This window comes from Takifugu rubripes, chromosome 2 (assembly GCF_901000725.2).
Source record: "Takifugu rubripes chromosome 2, fTakRub1.2, whole genome shotgun sequence".
In the NCBI taxonomy this organism is placed as follows: Eukaryota; Metazoa; Chordata; class Actinopteri; order Tetraodontiformes; family Tetraodontidae; genus Takifugu; species Takifugu rubripes.
Genome location: NC_042286.1, coordinates 10198536 through 10216028, shown reverse-complemented (window position 1 = coordinate 10216028; position 17493 = coordinate 10198536). Strand labels below are relative to the sequence as shown.

The 17493-nt window shown below is 49.5% G+C and overlaps 1 protein-coding gene across 17 annotated transcripts in view; it reads left to right on the top strand.

Moving 5' to 3' along the window:
* LOC101061096 (ryanodine receptor 3-like) overlaps positions 1-16147 on the top strand; it is a 64926-nt gene extending 48779 nt beyond the window's left edge. For 6 of the 17 annotated variants that reach the window (XM_029826710.1, XM_029826675.1, XM_029826694.1 and 3 more), the window contains 41 exons: positions 11-92; positions 159-289; positions 371-694; positions 784-1024; positions 1113-1200; positions 1277-1369; positions 1664-1678; positions 2585-2755; positions 2839-2898; positions 2982-3116; positions 3196-3308; positions 3936-4035; positions 5296-5405; positions 5556-5607; positions 5682-5732; positions 5800-5899; positions 5975-6054; positions 6130-6206; positions 6316-6389; positions 7140-7157; positions 7791-7871; positions 7945-8033; positions 8105-8233; positions 8308-8412; positions 8987-9068; positions 9174-10486; positions 10567-10625; positions 11267-11441; positions 11530-11616; positions 11689-11883; positions 11977-12107; positions 12190-12232; positions 12315-12442; positions 12548-12608; positions 12700-12846; positions 13357-13491; positions 13561-13717; positions 13803-13867; positions 13935-14035; positions 14846-14897; positions 15248-16147. In XM_029826710.1, the coding sequence (XP_029682570.1) occupies positions 11-92; positions 159-289; positions 371-694; positions 784-1024; positions 1113-1200; positions 1277-1369; positions 1664-1678; positions 2585-2755; positions 2839-2898; positions 2982-3116; positions 3196-3308; positions 3936-4035; positions 5296-5405; positions 5556-5607; positions 5682-5732; positions 5800-5899; positions 5975-6054; positions 6130-6206; positions 6316-6389; positions 7140-7157; positions 7791-7871; positions 7945-8033; positions 8105-8233; positions 8308-8412; positions 8987-9068; positions 9174-10486; positions 10567-10625; positions 11267-11441; positions 11530-11616; positions 11689-11883; positions 11977-12107; positions 12190-12232; positions 12315-12442; positions 12548-12608; positions 12700-12846; positions 13357-13491; positions 13561-13717; positions 13803-13867; positions 13935-14035; positions 14846-14897; positions 15248-15343 (5546 nt within the window). In that variant the 3' untranslated portion in view covers positions 15344-16147. Of the gene's footprint in view, positions 1-10; positions 93-158; positions 290-370; positions 695-783; positions 1025-1112; positions 1201-1276; positions 1370-1663; positions 1679-2584; positions 2756-2838; positions 2899-2981; positions 3117-3195; positions 3309-3935; positions 4036-4349; positions 4447-5295; positions 5406-5555; positions 5608-5681; positions 5733-5799; positions 5900-5974; positions 6055-6129; positions 6207-6315; positions 6390-7139; positions 7158-7790; positions 7872-7944; positions 8034-8104; positions 8234-8307; positions 8413-8986; positions 9069-9173; positions 10487-10566; positions 10626-11266; positions 11442-11529; positions 11617-11688; positions 11884-11976; positions 12108-12189; positions 12233-12314; positions 12443-12547; positions 12609-12699; positions 12847-13356; positions 13492-13560; positions 13718-13802; positions 13868-13934; positions 14036-14845; positions 14898-15247 lie in introns of all 17 variants that reach the window. The other 11 variants (XM_029826713.1, XM_029826661.1, XM_029826717.1 and 8 more) reach the window with 7 other exon arrangements.
* The last annotated feature ends 1346 nt before the right edge of the window (positions 16148-17493 follow it).

The window sequence follows — 17493 nt, the reverse complement described above, 5'->3', positions numbered from 1 at the left end:
CCTTCCTCAGTGGAAGATGTCCAAGTGTCCTGCTATCGAATCCTGACCAGTCTGTACGCGCTGGGCACGGGGAAAAACATCTATGTAGAGAGGTAAGACAGTGTCAGAGAGGGGTGTTGGTGTAAAAGGGCCAGCGTTCATCGCCTTCCTCTCTGCAGACAACTGCCGGCTCTGGGTCAGTGTCTCGCCACGCTGGCTGGAGCCATGCCGGTAGCCTTCCTGGAGCCGCTGCTCAACACCTATAACCCCTGTTCTGTCTTTAATACCAAGAGCGCCAGAGAACGGGCCAGTGAGTAATGAGGAAGTCTTTTAAAAGAGAAGTGTCAGCTATTAGAGGTCAAAGCAAACTGTTTTTAATGTTCACGTCCAGTCCTCGGCATACCGGGCTCAGTTGAGGAGATGTGTCCCGGGATGCCACGTCTGGACGGTCTGATGAAGGACATCAACGACATGGCGGAGTCTGGAGCCCGCTACACGGAGATGCCCCACGTCATCGAAGTGGTGCTGCCCATGCTGTGTAACTACCTGTCCTACTGGTGGGAGAAGGGGCCGGAGAACCCGCTGTCCAGCGGGGGCAGCGTTTGCTGCACCACCGTCACCTCGGAGCACCTCAGCGTCATCCTCGGCAACATCCTCAAGATCCTCAACAACAACCTGGGCATCGACGAAGCCTCGTGGATGAAGAGGATCGCAGGTGCGCCACTATATACGAGAGCACTTTAGTAAACGCCACTAAACTGCTGTGATAAAGGGAGAATTCTTGCCTGTGTTCCTACCGTGCAGTCTACGTGCAACCCATCATCAGCAAAGCTCGTGCAGATTTGCTCAGGAGCCACTTCCTGCCCACGCTGGAGAAACTGAAGAAGAAGACGGTGAAGGTGGTGTCCGAGGAAGAGCTGCTGAAGGCTGATGGCCGGGGGGACACCCAGGAGGCCGAGCTGCTCATCCTGGACGAGTTCGCCGTCCTCTGCAGGGACCTCTATGCCTTTTACCCCATGCTGATCCGCTACGTGGACAACAACAGGCAAGCTGCAGAAGCTCTGAGACGCAGAGCCAGTTTGACGTAGCATCCAGGAGGAGATGAAACTGATGTGTTAACATTTTGCCTGCAGGTCCAGATGGCTGAAGGAACCAGACGCTGATTCTAATGAGCTCTTCAGAATGGTTGCTGAGATATTTATTCTCTGGTGCAAATCACATGTAAGTTCCTCCCTCATACACTCCAAAATACATACACTAATTAATATAATGAAATCCACTTCCCCTTCATCCCCAGAATTTTAAAAGAGAAGAGCAGAACTTTGTGGTTCAGAACGAGATCAATAACCTCTCCTTTTTAACCGGCGATAATAAAACCAAGATGTCTAAGGTAGGGTTTTGTAGCGCTGGTAACGCCTAAACGATCCACCTCATGACGTATTTTCACACACGAGTGAGTCTGTGTGTGTGTGTGAATCTGCACGCGTGTGCTTGTTCAGACACGCCACAAACTAATACTCATACCTCAGTGAAATTATAATCCTCCACACCCTCAGCATTTTGATTTCATTTTTGTCTGCCTGATTCAGCTGTTTAAAGGCAAACAAATGCTTTTCATTGCAGTGCACAGCCACCAGACTGTGCACCTTCTCACCACCTTCTTCTCTCTCTTTGTCTCAAACAGTCCTTTAAGGAGAAGGTAGAGTGCTGCAGTGCATGAGCTGTTTACCCGCCAGCTTATTGGCTTACTGTATGTGCTCCAGTTACCAAGCAGAAGAGCCAATAGCTTGTGCCGCTTTGCTGTAGTCTTTAGCAGTGTAGATATCTAGTTTCATGTCTTCAGTCCATTTCTGTTCAGTTATCACGTTTGTGACACAGAGCCTCAGTCTGGAGTAACCCCCCCCCCCCCCCCTTGCTCCCATCCTCTGTAGGGAATCATGTGATCTTGTGTTACTGGCGTGTTTGCAGTGATGAAGTGCGGTGCTGTGACGTGTTTGAGTAATAGTTCCCTCAGGCTGTGGTTGTGCTCGGTGTATGTACTGTATGTTTGTGTGCAGTTTTGGCAGAGCAAACGGCTTCGGCCGGACGGGCGAGTGTGGGTTTTACAGACTGCTCCGCCTGGCAGCTGAGACATGAGAAACCTTGTCAACTGTTGAGGGAACCTGTTTATCGGCTCTATCCTACGCTCACCCGCAGTAGCGCTGCAGTGGCGCGAGATGCAACGGTTCATTTTCCAAATTCAACATGTCTGTTCATCCACCTTTGCTGAGGGAAGGAGGTGTCCCGCACCTCCTGCCTTTAACTGTGCTCATTTTGTGGCTGAAGATGCGGTCAAACGTGAGAAACTCGACTACCTTGACCTTAATCTACCGCTGGTACACAGACTGTCTCGCTAAAGTCACATGACTTGCGTGCACCTAGCCAGGAAGTGCATAGATTACTTGTCCTCCTCACCTCACCACATATGCTCAGCACAGGTGGAGTTTTTGACGCCGTGGATTTGGAAAATGCATGTGGGATAGCAGCGCTAGCTTGGTCCACAGCGGTCTGATCGCTCATAGACAGAGCCGCACTGTTGAAGGTAAAGCCAGATGTTTTTTGCCAGTCTGGAGGACAAGACCAGGAGAGGAGACACAAGAAAAGGCGTGGCGAGTTCTACTCCATTCAGACTTCGCTGATTGTGGCAGCTCTGAAGAAGATGCTGCCCATCGGCCTGAACATGTGCACCCCAGGAGACCAGGAGCTCATCTCTCTGGCCAAGACCCGCTACCTGCTGGTAGGACGAGTCCAGATGAGCGCACGGACTGTCTTCACGTGCGAGCAAACCCTGAAACGACACGTTTGGTTTATGTTGATTAGAAAGACACAGACGAAGAGGTCAAAGATCACATTCAGCAGAACCTGCATCTTCGGGAAAAGGTGAGAGCGTTACCGTGCCGTTATGAGAGGAAATGCTTCAAAGGTTTTATCCATAGTGTGTTCTTCATCTGTCTTCGTGCCAGTCTGAGGATCCCGCTGTCAGATGGCAGCTGAACCTGTACAGAGACAGAGCTTTGAGATTCGAGGGGCCTCCGGACCCTGAGAAGGTCCTCGACCGCATCCAGAGGATCTCTGCTGCCGTCTTCAACCTGGAGCAGGTCGGCCGTCGCCTCTTCTTCCAGCTGCGTTGCCGGACGCGCCGCGCATAGCTGCAGTGACTCTTTCTGCTCCGTACAGGTGGAGCAGCCTCTTCGATCAAAGAAGTGTGTTTGGCAGAAGCTGCTGTCCAAGCAGAGGAAGCGAGCTGTGGTGGCCTGCTTCCGCATGGCTCCCCTTTATAATCTGCCCAGGTACAGCCTCTCATCTTAAATATTTTTAGCCTAGATAATGACAAACAACGCATGGGGAATTAGACGATGGCCAACTGTCACACCGATTCAGGCCTCAAATCTGTATTTACTGGCCAGATATAGCTGCACATTCTTCTTCCCCACTGCTCTGATCCCTCTCCCTCGCCGGGCTCTGACTATGTATTAATGTGCAGCCTCCCTCCCTGCGTGTGTTGGACAAATGTCTGGCCCGCAGCTGTTATCAAGGAGCAGAAAAAAGGGGACACTGGCAATTTCATGCCCTGCTGCTCAGTAACTCAATCACAGGAAGTCGGGCAGAGAGTTGCAGCAGGGAAGAAAACAATTAGGAGGCCAAACCTGGGGGCGGTCGTCTTCGATATTTGCCTCGCTGATACCTCCCCGCCCGCGCCGCGGCATCTCATTTATTCAGAGTTGTTGACAGTGGACCATGACGCAGCTGATCTCTAGTAGACCGCGTGGATGACGCAGGCATAAATGAACTCTTTTGGTCCGGAGCGATAGCTTTGTTAATTTGGAGATGCCATTTTCTCTTTTCTCTCTCTCTGTCCAGCTTTTTTTCCCTCCTCCCCTGAATTTCACACTTTATTGTACCTGTACCCTCCTCAGGCACACAAATAATAATTACTTCCTGAATGCCTACCAACATATATGGCTGGAGCTAAATCATGAGAACTCAGACTCGGGCAGTCTGCTCTCCATGCTGACGGTAAAGTTGATGTTGCCACCGTGTGACCTTGCGTGCCCCTCGCTCTCCTCCAGACATGGGTTATAATACAGATTTAACTCCTACATATTCATATATTCTTGCAGTTTCTGCTTGTCTGTAGATGAATTGATGATGTATTTCTCCAAATGTTGCTCACCTGTGTGTCAGATCTGTATTATAAGCAACTTGTAAGGTTCCTCTCAGGTGTCGGTGTCCTAAACTAACCAATATTAACCTTTGGAAATGGGAGTTCCCTCCCCTCCTCTGCTCTGCTCCTGTCTAACCCTAGCTAATCTCCTCTCACCCCTCCTCAGGCATCGCTCTATTAACCTCTTCCTCCAGGCCTATCAGAGAATATGGATAGAAACAGAGGAGTACTCTTTTGAGGAGAAGCTAGTGCAGGATCTGGCAGTAAGTACTCGCGTCCGTACCAAGAGCTGTCCCCTTGGTACCCCCGTGCCGTGGATAGCTGACCACTTGTCCCGCGCCTGTGTCATTTATTTAAGTGCTTGAAGGCGTCCCGGTCCCATCGCTGGGTTACGAGCCTTTAAATACATTTTTGGCAAGCCTGACATCGCCGCCGATGTCAGAGCCTGATGGTGTATTCAGCATAGGTAAGAGGGCATCCGTGACGATGCTTTCACTTACCGTTGGAATTTCTGTTGTGATGCGATCCCTCCTTTATAACTTCTGGAATTTACAGTGGAAGTTTGGCGCGGACCTGCTTTTCTTGACAAATATGTCTTTTTCTGGCACTTTGTAGCATCAGCAAAAACACTGAAAATATCGTTAAGGCATCCCGCAAATCGGCACAGCCCGTTTTCCTGGTTGTAGCTATATTTTTTTGCCTTTTTTCAAAACAAAGGGCCACATAAAAACAATAAGATAGAATATTTCCCTCTAATCTGAGCCCAGTTGGAACGTGTCTACTGTCATCAGCAGTTAATTGTAGGACCCATAAGATGATGTGGAAACTGGGCTGATGGGGCGATGGTGCTTATCCCCAGCATCCACCTGCTAACACCGCTGAGAGTGCACGTGTGTGTTTTCGGTGTGGATGTGCTGGCTTTGTCCACGCTTGTCTGCATGTTGCCAGTGGATCCAGTTGTTGTCTTTTTCCCAGTTTAAGCAGGTTCTCTTGAGGTAAGCTCTGCCGAGCTCAAATGGAGCCCCTGCATGAGTGACGTGTCAGACCTCAGATTTCCAGTCCACATTTTGACCTCGGTGCTCCAGGATTGAGCCGTTTTTATGTTTCCACAGAAAACCCAGCCCAAAATGGAGGAGGAGGAGGAGGAGGAAGTCAAAAAGCAGCCGGACCCTCTTCATCAGCTCATTCTGCATTTCAGCCACAACGCTTTGACTGAATGCAGGTGAAAACACCTTTAGCAATGGAGCAAAGTAGCTTTTTTTACAGTATAATGCAGAAACATTTCTCATTTCTTATCCACTTTGTCATCATATTGTATGAAGTTTCTATCGAATTCCTGTATGAAGTTGTCACATCTCTCTCTTTTTTTCAGTTCTTTGGAAGAGGATCCTCTGTACATTGCGTATGCGGACATGATGGCAAAGGTAAGGCATTCCCCACCGAGGTTTGATCGTCTCCTGATGTGCGAAACTCTGCAGGTCCCCGTCTTCTGTTTCAGAGCTGTGCTGAAGGTGAAGAAGAGGAGGAAGGAAAGGAGAAGACATTCGAGGTGACAAGACTGCGGTTTTTGACACGTTTCCACTGGAATGTGTCTCACTGTCCCCGTCCCCATGCAGGAGAAGGAAATGGAGAAGCAGAAGATGCTGTACCAGCAGGCCCGGCTGCACGACCGCGGAGCCGCAGAGATGGTGCTGCAGATGATCAGCGCCAGCAAAGGTGGGGAACTTCTCACTTCCGTTTCTTCCAACCTTCCCTCACGTTGCCCTGACTGCGTGATCTTGTCGCTCCCAGGCCGTCTCGGTGCCATGGTGACCGTCACCCTCAAATTAGGCATTTCTATCCTGAACGGGGGGAACATCCTGGTCCAGCAGGTACATCTCCGAGCGTGCTGCCTCTGTGGAAGTCACAGCTTTCGTCTGTTCCTGACTGCTTTTGCTTTGCTGCAGAAAATGCTGGACTACCTGAAGGAAAAAAGAGACGTGGGATTTTTCAAAAGTCTGTCTGGGCTGATGATGTCGTGCAGGTAATGAAGCGGCCGATGCTGCCGCCGAACAACTGTCATGGTTCCCACATTTGTGCGCGACATTGCATATTGCTGGCCGAATTTGAACATAGATCCATTTTTCCCCCAGCGTTCTGGATTTGAATGCTTTTGAAAGGCAAAACAAAGCAGAAGGTCTGGGCATGGTGACTGAGGAAGGGTCAAGTAAGTCGGGATAATTCATCAAACAGCGAGAATCGTGTTATTTCCCCCTCTTAAATCACACTGACTTCCAGAACAGCACATATAGATGTGGTATTGAGCGAAAGGCGTGTCCTGATATGATTTAAGGCTTCGCATCATTGTGCAGAAAAGTGCAGCACAGACAGAAGCTGACTAGTGAGGCTTCAGCAGTTTATGTGCCGCGCGCTTTCTGCTGAAACGCTGATCTGCCGCAAATCGCTTTATTTATGCCGGAGATGGACCTTTGTGTTTCATTTTCACTGCCCAGGTCATCGCTGGCAGATGTCATGGCAACGCTTGACTGCTCGACAAATGACCGAACACGCGCTGTTTGTCATGTTAGCCCATCCTCATGTCACCCAAGTGCTGTGCTGCTGTATGTCTCCGTCCTGTCTCGACTAAAGAACACTGACATCCACATGAGAATCCACAATTAATCAGGCGACTCTTTACCATCAGATGGGTAGCATACAGTCTGTGAAGCCATTTTCCTCATGCCCATACGCACCCATTCTCATAAGCTCAGGCATAAGTGATGGTAGTAGTAGTCCAAACAGAGGCCTAATGAGCAGATCGTCCTGTGTCAGTGTCTGTAAAGATATTTCTATAGTATATCATTCTCTCCTGTTCCTACTTCTTATGACTGAATCTCACTGTCTTCTCCTTTGCTTATGTCTGCTTTTTGTTCCGTTTGTTTTCCTCTGATCACGTTTTTTATCTCATCGGTCGCAGTCAACGTGAGTGAGCAGGGTAAATACATGGTTTAGATCTTACTCATCCTTTGCAATGCTGACATCCTAATTGCTCTGGTTTCAAGTCCCTCCCTCCTTCCTTCCTCTCTGCATTCTCCTTTAATCTTCCTCCCATCCCCTCATCCCTCCTCCTCCTCCTCCTTCCTTGCCTTGAATGCAATAGAACCACTTTTCTTTTATACTTTGGACTGAAGGAACGCATGCATGCTCCTCTGGGTGGCTCTGACTGCTCTGTCTTGGGTCAGGTTCCCTCAAACTGACTCTCCACTTTCCTTTCCTTCTTTTGTAAGACCTCCGTGCTTGTCATTTATGTTCATTATCAGTTTACGATACTAACCAGCGTGTGATAAAATAAAATAAGAATTCCCTCAAAGCTTTGTGTGTGTGGAACAACAAAGCTTTGCTGGTGTTAGAAAATAAAGCTCAGTTCGATTCGTCCTCTCTTCCTCTTTATTTTCTGAAACAATTCACTGACCCTTGTTTTGAAGCCCAGTGACGGTGAACATAACTCTACTGACCAAACAGCATCTAGACCAGCTTAAAGCTAACCAAACATTCTACTGGCAATAAAACTGGGTGTCTCTGATCTTCCTGCCACAGGGGGGCAGTTAATCTGGTCTTCTGTCCTCAGGTTCCAAAGTGCTGCAGGATGATGAGTTCACAAAAGATCTTTTTAGGTTTCTGCAGCTTCTCTGTGAGGGCCATAACAACGGTAGGTCTCCTGCACAGCTGGCTGGTTGTTTTTGAGTCGATTTAGCCTGATCTGACTTTATCACCTGTTCTAGATTTTCAGAACTTCCTGAGGACTCAGACTGGAAACACCACCACGGTCAACATCATCATCAGCACCGTGGACTACCTGCTGAGGCTCCAAGTATGGCCTCCTCACGGGCAGATCTGGCGAGGTGAAACTATTCATTCTCCCCTCTCGGTTTCTCCCATAAGGAATCCATCAGCGATTTCTACTGGTACTACTCTGGGAAGGATGTTATCGACGAGGCAGGTCAGAGGAACTTCTCCAGGGCTCTGGCGGTGGCCAAGCAGGTCTTCAACTCTCTGACAGAGTACATACAGGTAACCTAGAGGCGCGTTAAAATCCAAATCCTGAGCTGAGGAGAGTCTGACGGTGCCCGCACGGCTGTCTCCAGGGTCCGTGTGTTGGGAACCAGCAGAGTCTGGCTCACAGCAGGCTGTGGGACGCAGTGGTGGGCTTCCTGCACGTTTTCGCCAACATGCAGATGAAACTATCTCAGGTATGTTCTTTCAATCACGTTCTTTTGTATCCAAACATTTTCAATTTTTAAAACAAAAAAAATTGGCGATTCGCAGTAAAAAGAGCCAAGAAAATAACACATGTAGCCACTAGAGGTCCCTCCAGGCTGGCGGATAATCTCAAGATACTGCTGCACGTTCGCTCAGCTCTGGGTTGCATGTGTGGAAATTCCAGCCCTAAATAATCCGTGCCTGATTCGAAATTACCCACCTAACCTTATCATGGAACGGCTGGGTGTAACAGAGGCCCCGAACAGGTGGAGGAGTCTGAATTGACTGGATCAGAGTTGAGCAAAGATTTATGGCATGCCAAACGAGGGCTCCAGAGAGGGACTAAATGAATCAGACTGACCGGACCATCTGCTCCGACGCAGTCAAACAACATTAAAATAGGTCTGATGGATGGATGTAACCTAGAAGGCCTTTCTGGGCCTCAGCAGGGCCGTCGTGGGCCCTCACGGTCGCAGACAGCCTTGATCTCTCAAGGATACCGGAGGAGCTGGTCCAACGCACAGCCTCCTTGGTGCTAACAGCGCGTTTGTCTTCCCTAAACAGGACTCTAGCCAGATCGAGTTGTTGAAGGAGCTGCTGGACCTGCAGCAGGACATGGTCGTGATGATGCTCTCGCTTCTCGAGGGTTCGCCTTTTCCCCTATTTTCCACTCGAAATCAAACTACACGTCACTGTTTTTGTATAGGATTTTTTTTTTAATTGTCCGTTCATAAACTTTGTGTCTTCGCAGGAAATGTTGTCAATGGAACAATTGGGAAGCAGATGGTGGACACCTTGGTGGAGTCTTCGAGCAACGTGGAGATGATTCTGAAGTTCTTCGACATGTTCCTCAAGCTAAAGGACCTGACTACCTCCGACAGCTTCAAGGAGTACGACCCCGAGAACAAAGGCGTGATCTCCAAGAAAGATTTCCAGAAGTCCATGGAGAACCAGAAACAGTACTCCCAGTCGGAGATAGAGTTCCTCCTCTCCTGCGCGGAAGCAGATGAGAACGACATGTTCAACTACAAGCAGTTTGTGGACAGATTTCACGAACCGGCCAAGGACATCGGTTTCAACGTGGCCGTGCTGCTGACCAACCTCTCGGAGCACATGCCCCACGACGCTCGCCTGTCCACCTTCCTCGACCTGGCGGAGAGCGTCCTCAGCTACTTTGAGCCCTATCTGGGTCGCATTGAGATCATGGGAGGGGCAAAGCGCATCGAGAGGGTCTACTTTGAGATCAGCGAGTCGAGTCGCACCCAGTGGGAGAAGCCTCAGGTGAAGGAGTCAAAGAGGCAGTTCATCTTCGATGTCGTCAACGAGCGCGGGGAGAGCGAGAAGATGGAGCTGTTCGTCAACTTCTGCGAGGACACCATCTTCGAGATGCAGCTGGCCTCCCAGATCTCAGAACCGGATCCGGTGGAGCGTCAAGAGGAAGACGAGGACGACAGCCAGAGCGTGCAGGAAAACCAGGAAGAGGAAGAGGGGGAGAGCGTGCTGCTGGAGTCGTCCTCGGCCTTCACCTTCGCCTGCATCTCCATGAGAAAGAGTCTCTGCCACTTCCGCCAGCTGCTCACCCTCAGAAGCATTCGCCGGCAGTACAGAACCTTCAGGAAGATGACCGTTAGGGAGATGGTGCAAGGATTTTTCTCCTTTTTCTGGATCATCATCACAGGCTTCCTCCATTTCTTCTACAGCCTGGTGTGGGGCTTCTTCCACATCCTGTGGACCACCATGTTTGGAGGCGGCTTCGTGGAAGGGGCCAAGAACATGAAGGTGACAGACATTCTGGGCAACATGCCAGACCCCACCCAGTTCGGGATCCACGGCGACGTGTTGGAGCTGGAGAAGATCGAGGCCAACGAGGCGTCCGCTCTGGCGGAGATCGGCCAGATGTCTCAGGGAGACGCGGCGGAGGCGGACCTGATGGCCGAGCTACTGAACATCCATCCCAGGAATCAGGGAAAACACGGGAGTGAGCCCGGTCTGGGGGACGTGTCAGAGATGGTGGTGGGGGACGCGCCATCCATCGCCAGCGCTGTCAAGCAAAAGAAAGCGGAGGTCAGTAATCTTCTGTGAGTGACACATCAATAATAGCAACGCCTTGGCACCACAAATGTGATTATTATGGTTTGTTGTAGATGGCTGCAAAGAAAACGGCTTCAAATGGAGAACACAAGTCTGATTCCGAGAAAGCCGAGTGAGTAGCCAGTAGCGTTCCTCCTCCGGGAGGCACTATTTAATCTATTTTAATTGCTGTAATATATTAAAAATGTGTCGTTTTCACACTTGAAAGGTGTTTTGATTTTTGCTGCCAAAACCAAGTATTCACCACTGATTGGATGCGTCTCAATAACATTTCTCTCAAAATTCAACACTCAAGAGTTTATATTTGTCAGCTTTGGAGGGCACCAGCATGAAAGCCCTTTAATGAAACATTAATACTTCTTTTCCTCTTTAGTCACGTGCAGGTCTGAGTTATTGCAGCTGAGGCACAAATAGGTGCTGATGTCAGGGTTGGCTAATTAGATGACCTCACTTCCTCTAAGGCTGCTGCTGCTATTCACTGCCGTTGATATACAGCAGCCTTTAAAAAGTCTTTAAAAAGGGTGGAAAATGTGTCAGAACACTAAAACAGAGGCGTGGAGCGTTCTGGATAGGTCTGGTTTGTTGTAATGTGTCGACAGAAATGGCAAATTGCCACAAGTGTTGGGGGAAAAGAGCTCTGAATAGCAGCGTTGCAGCACGGGGCAGCACTTTGTTATTCCTACACAGACCTGCAGCCCTGTCACAGCAGACACGCGTCCGTCGGCCACACGGTTGAAACTGATGTTGTTGCAGTTTGGAGGATGGGGAAAAGAACGACCACGCTAAGACAAAGGACAACGCTCCCCAGGGGTCCTCAGTGGGGGAGAAGAAAGCTCCAAAGAAGCGGCCGGGACAGAAGAAGGAGCCCCCTGAGGCCTTCATGGCCAGTTTCCTCGCCAGCGTGGAAATCTACCAGACCAAGATACTAGTCAGATACTTCCCAAAGACATAAATGTCCAAAGCTGTTAGCGAGAGTACAAACACGTGCAGGAAACAAAAATCCTTTCTTTCCACAGAACTATCTGGCCAGGAACTTCTACAACCTCCGTTTCTTGGCGCTCTTCGTTGCCTTTGCGATCAACTTCATCCTGCTCTTCTACAAAGTAAATTGAGGCCGCAATATTGCTGCTGCCGCTCTCGGCCGCCACGGCGGTGACGCTTTCCTCCCTTTCCAGGTGACGGGCGATTACTCAGATGACGAGGACCCGTGGAACGGTCGGCGGAGGAGCGGGGAGGAGGAAGAGGAGGGTGCGCTGGAGTACTTCATCCTGCAGGAGAGCACGGGTTACATGGCGCCAGCCCTCCGCTGTCTGGCCATACTGCACACCATCATATCTTTCCTGTGCGTGGTGGGATATTACTACCTGAAGGTACCACAGAAACAACCTCAGCATGATCACATGTCCCATGGCGCCACTTCCTGTGTCGCGTCCATACGAAATAAGAAACACTTTATTTTCAAGGTGCCTCTGGTCGTGTTCAAACGTGAGAAAGAGATCGCGAGGAAGCTGGAGTTTGCCGGCCTTTACATCACGGAGCAGCCGTCAGACGATGACATTAAAGGACAGTGGGACCGGCTGGTCATCAATACTCCGTGAGTTAGCCGGAGGAGAGTCGCTAAGGTTAACGGCCTGACCTTTCCTTCACTCACTGCTGTCTCCTGCTGCTTCTTTCAGCTCTTTTCCAAACAACTACTGGGATAAATTTGTCAAGCGCAAAGTAAGTGTCTCTCGTCCTCGCAACCAAATTGTCGGATGTCAGTTGGAATGACGTCCGTTTGCGTTCCGGTGCCGACTCGCAGGTGATCAAGAAGTACGGAGACCTGTACGGAGCGGAGCGGATCGCCGAGCTGCTGGGGCTGGATAAGAGCGCCCTGGATTTCAACCCCACGGAGGAAACGGTCACCAAAGAGGCTTCGCTGGTTTCATGGTGAGAGCGGGCAGATGAAATAAAAGGCTGATGGGTTTACGCTCCCTGTAGCAAGGAAAATACAGGTCAAGCAGAAAATATCACATCAGAACTTTCTTCTTTAAGGTTGAGCTCGATCGACACGAAGTACCATGTATGGAAAATGGGAGTGGTGTTCACGGACAACGTGAGTGGGAATACTGAGAGGGAAGGGGTCGCAGACCTGAAGGCTGGCTGACGTAAATGCTAACGCGCCATTGTCTTCGCTTCTTTGCCAGTCGTTCCTGTACCTGGTGTGGTACACCACCATGTCCATCCTGGGACACTACAACAACTTCTTCTTTGCTGCGCACCTGCTGGACATCGCCATGGGCTTCAAAACGCTCCGCACCATCCTCTCCTCTGTCACCCATAACGGCAAACAGGTAAAGAGGAGGAGGGCGCAAGGCGTCCTCCGTACAGCAGAGGTCGCTGCAGAGCCAAATCTACTCCTTTCATGAGGAATCACGATCCTCCTCACAGGTCACCACCTCGGGGTGTTGATCCTCCTCACAGGTCACCACCTCGGGGTGACGATCCTCCTCACAGGTCACCACCTCGGGGTGACGATCCTCCTCACAGGTCACCCACCTCGGGGTGTTGATCCTCCTCACAGGTCACCACCTCGGGGTCACCTCTGCTGCACACTGCCAGGAATGATGTAGATTCATGATTTGCTGATTATCAGTATGTCGTTTTCTTCATGAGTTTGAAGAAGGAACAAAATTCTCCGAGCTGCAGCTTATTTTTTGAATTTCTTTTTTGTCTCGAAGCTCTTCCCAACCTGCCGTCCTCTGGGGCCGTGTCTAAATGTGTCTTCCCACCCCTGCTGATTCTAATGTGTTTCCGCCCACATATGTGAGCGTCCGTAATGCCGCTGTGCTGTTTCTCTCCAGCTGGTGCTGACGGTGGGCCTGCTGGCAGTCGTGGTCTATCTCTACACGGTGGTGGCCTTCAACTTCTTCAGGAAGTTCTACAACAAGAGCGAGGACGAAGACGAGCCCGACATGAAATGCGACGACATGATGACTGTAGGTTCAACGTTTTGAAGGTGCACAGATGCTCTGACGTCATCGCTGACCCCCCCTTTCTGTCCGCAGTGTTACCTCTTCCACATGTATGTCGGGGTGAGGGCAGGAGGAGGCATAGGGGACGAGATCGAGGACCCGGCCGGAGACCCCTACGAGCTCTACCGCATCCTTTTCGACATCACCTTTTTCTTCTTCGTCATCGTTATCCTCCTGGCTATTATCCAGGGTGAGTTCATCTTTATTACCCACCCAGTGGAGCTGTTTAATTGGTTCAATATTTATAAGTGCAAAGTGATTTTTTGTGGTCGCAGGTCTGATCATCGATGCGTTTGGAGAGCTCAGAGACCAGCAGGAGCAAGTGAAAGAGGACATGGAGGTGAGATGAGCATGACCTAACGGCACAGTCAGGAACGTTCACTCTAATGAGCTCTTTTTGCCTTCAGACTAAATGTTTCATTTGCGGGATCGGCAACGACTACTTCGACACAACGCCTCACGGCTTCGAGACTCACACGTTACAAGAGCACAATTTAGCCAACTACCTGTAAGTAACGCCGCCATTTACAAAAAATACATTTGTTTTATATGCGTAAATCTCCCAAATCACCTGCATGCATTATCCCAGCTCTTTATTGTAAAGGTTTTCCTTCCCACATGCTCTGGAGGCTAAACATATGTTTTAGACCGTGACCTTTGACCCCATTCAAGCCAGAGTTCTTCAGAGTCTTAGTGAGACTTAAATCAGCTTGTTATTGTGTGTCATCACACTCTGACCGTCATCATGCACATGGAATATGTAAAATAAATAAATAAATAAATCAGCCGGTGGATGACGCTCCGTCCAGCCCGGCGTTCTCTATGGACGGCACATTTGGCCTCCTTTTGTCACGTTGCCTGCAGCAGGTCACTGAGAGCCCCGGCAATCCAGAACAATTGACGCCTTCAGGTATTCTTCCCCACCAGCCTCCAGGTCACTCCCTGACTGGTCCGTGTTTCCCTGTCCCGTCGGCGAGCGCGGAAAGTCACGGCTCATTTGAGGCAGGTTGAGCAGAGGATATGAAAGCAGCCTCATTAGGTTGCTTCATTACTATTAAACGCCGGGAACTTTAATGGACAACAGGTTTGTGGTAACCTCCTCTCATACAGTATTCATGCCCAGGCGACCTGCGGAGCTACAGCGTTCCATCTACACGTGCGTCAAATGTTGTCTCCTAGTAACACAGAACGTGACATTTGCTGATGATTCAGTTTGCTCCCAATAAAAGGTGCATGTGTGTGTGCGTGTGTGTGTGTGTGTGGTCAGGTTGTAGCAGTGACATTTGTGACGCTTCTCATCTGTCTCGCTGCTCTTTAGATTTTTCCTGATGTACCTTATCAACAAGGATGAGACAGAGCACACCGGACAGGTATGACATCACGGCGAGGAACCGTCAGCCAATCACAGATAAGCCAGTCTGGTTGTCCAACCAGCAGTCTTAACGTGTCCCTTTTGTCCCCAAAATGGCAGAAATGTTCGAATGCAGTTCAAATCAGTTCAGACTTCGGCTGCAGCTCGAGCTCAATATGTTAAGAAACGAGATAAATCAGAAAAAGCTGAAAATGGCAGCCTAGCTAACAAACTCCATCCCCTTGTAGTTTGACAGGAAACAGTCAAATAAGAAGGAATAAACAGTGGATAGTGGAATAAACAGTTACTTTACATCCGCTAACGGTGTTGCACAGCCTCACAGCCTGTTCCGCTTCTTTCCAACTGTAGGAGTCTTACGTGTGGAAGATGTACCAGGAACGCTGCTGGGATTTCTTCCCCGCCGGAGATTGCTTCCGTAAACAGTACGAGGACCAGCTGGGCTAGAGCGGAGCGACCCGGCTGCCCCGGAGCGAGTCCGGCAGTGTTTCAGACTGGATCTGAAGATAGAGAGATTAAAATAAATGTGTCTGCCTCCCTCCAGACAGTGGAGAGACAGCGAGCTGTCACTCTCCTGCCCACTTCCTTTATACATGTATTTCGGACCGGGACTCGTTTATGACAGCGCGCTGCCTTTTACTTCACATAACCCCTCGATCATTGCACAACTTTTGTTCCTGGACGTTGTTTTGGAGAAACCCTGGGTCGCGTGGGGTCAAGGGACAAAGTGTCGCTCACGCTATGCACCCGAAACCCCAACTTCAATATTTAGAGAATGCTGACCTCGATGCCAAAAGAGTTTTCGGCGTGTTGGCCCGTGCGCCCGTGCGGGCCTCTTTCTGGTGCCGTTCGCCTGCGGTGGAATTGATGAAATGGGGGGGGAGGTTTATATGATAGGATTTTTAAAATGCCTACATATTTCAACAAGTGCCTTACAGTACTGTATCTACATTACAATGAAGCTATGCAATTGTTGTTTCTTTTTTTTTTACTGTGTAAGAATTTCTCCTGAAGAGCAACACGTAGCTGAGCAGGTGTGTAGATCGTGGCTGTGTTCCTTTGGTTTCTGGAAGAAGAAGGTGCATCTTGATTACGGTTTATTTTGGTTGTTTTTTTCTCTCCTGAATGCAGCAACCCTGCAGATATGGTTCAACGTGTAAAAATAACAAGCCAGAAGATCTCCAGACTAAATTGAACTTGCTATTGTATGGCCATTTGTATGTAGTAGCTTTGCTGATCTGTGCATTTGTTTTAATGGGGAAAAAAGTGAATAAATCAATGCAAGAATGTCATGTGACAAACCCTTATTCAAAAGCGCTTCGGCCGCCGCAGCGGTGCGTTCAGGGTAGATGGGCTCCTCTGTTTCGTCGGAGCGGCGGGACGGGCCCTCGGCTGTCGGCTCGGCGTCGTCTCAGTCGTTACCCACGGTGCCACCTGTCAGCTCGCCTCATGTCAGCACACCTCAGGCTCCATGCAGGGCTGCAGCGCGGCGCTGAGAGCAGCTCCGCCACTGTGGACCGTTAAAGTCTAACATGCTTCGAGGAGGACGTCATGGTTTAGTCATTTTCCAGTAGAAAGAAACAGCTGAACTCATTTTAAATGGTCTAAATTGGGTTAAAGATTAGCAGTAGTGAACAAAAATGTGTCAAATTAGTGATTTAATCATTCTCAATAATGACATAAGCAGCTATAAAAAGTCATTTTCAATATGAAATTCCAATAAGCCGTCAAATAACTGCTGCCTATGATTGAATTCTTATCCCCCTCTGTTAGCGAAGCAGCAGCAGAATGACGTTAAGCCTTTTATAATTTCCTCTCAAATGGGCTGTTATTGGGATTTATGCGCATTTTAGATCACATTTCATGCAATTAGCAATATTGGATCTATGCTTTTAAGTATTATCTCCACATTCAGCTCTGGCTCCCAACAAGAGTATTTGGCAGAAGAGCCAAATACGCAGTTTAATGTGATTTCCTGGCTGCTGCAGCAATGAACAATTTCCCTCACTAATTGTTCAACTCCCTGCAAAAGTAGTCAATGTAGAATAGTAGTAAACATTTTATTACAAAACAAACAAACAGATCATTCGGTCTGAGATGCAACTAGCGTTGTTGTAGCGTAGCCTTGCTAAAAACCCATTTGGGCCTCGTTGGCCTTTGAGCTAGCATCGGTGGCGTTTGTCTCTCATCTACAATAGTAAATATGTCCTGCGTGACCTTTTCTGTGGTTGAAGGAATTTGAGCCGCCAGTCAGAGATTCTGTGGACGTCCAACAATTCCTGCCTGAACGTGTCTCTCTCTCTGGTCACGTACAGTGAACTTTTGCTAGCATGCAGTTAAAAGTCATTGTCAGGCTGTCATCTGACACCCTGCGTGGTGCACACCCGTGCGGGGGTGACGGATGTGTCTGGGACGAAAACAGGAGCAGCTTGACTCACAATCAACGCTGTCACCTGCAGCGGCCGTCCTGCAGAGAAACTTCCAACGGGTGACAACTCGGCGCATATGGTCGCGGGGACGCACCCCGCCAGTGTCTGAGGCTTTTTGAGACAGTTAAACATAAACAGTTCTGGGAAGAGGGGGAGGAGGAGGAGGAG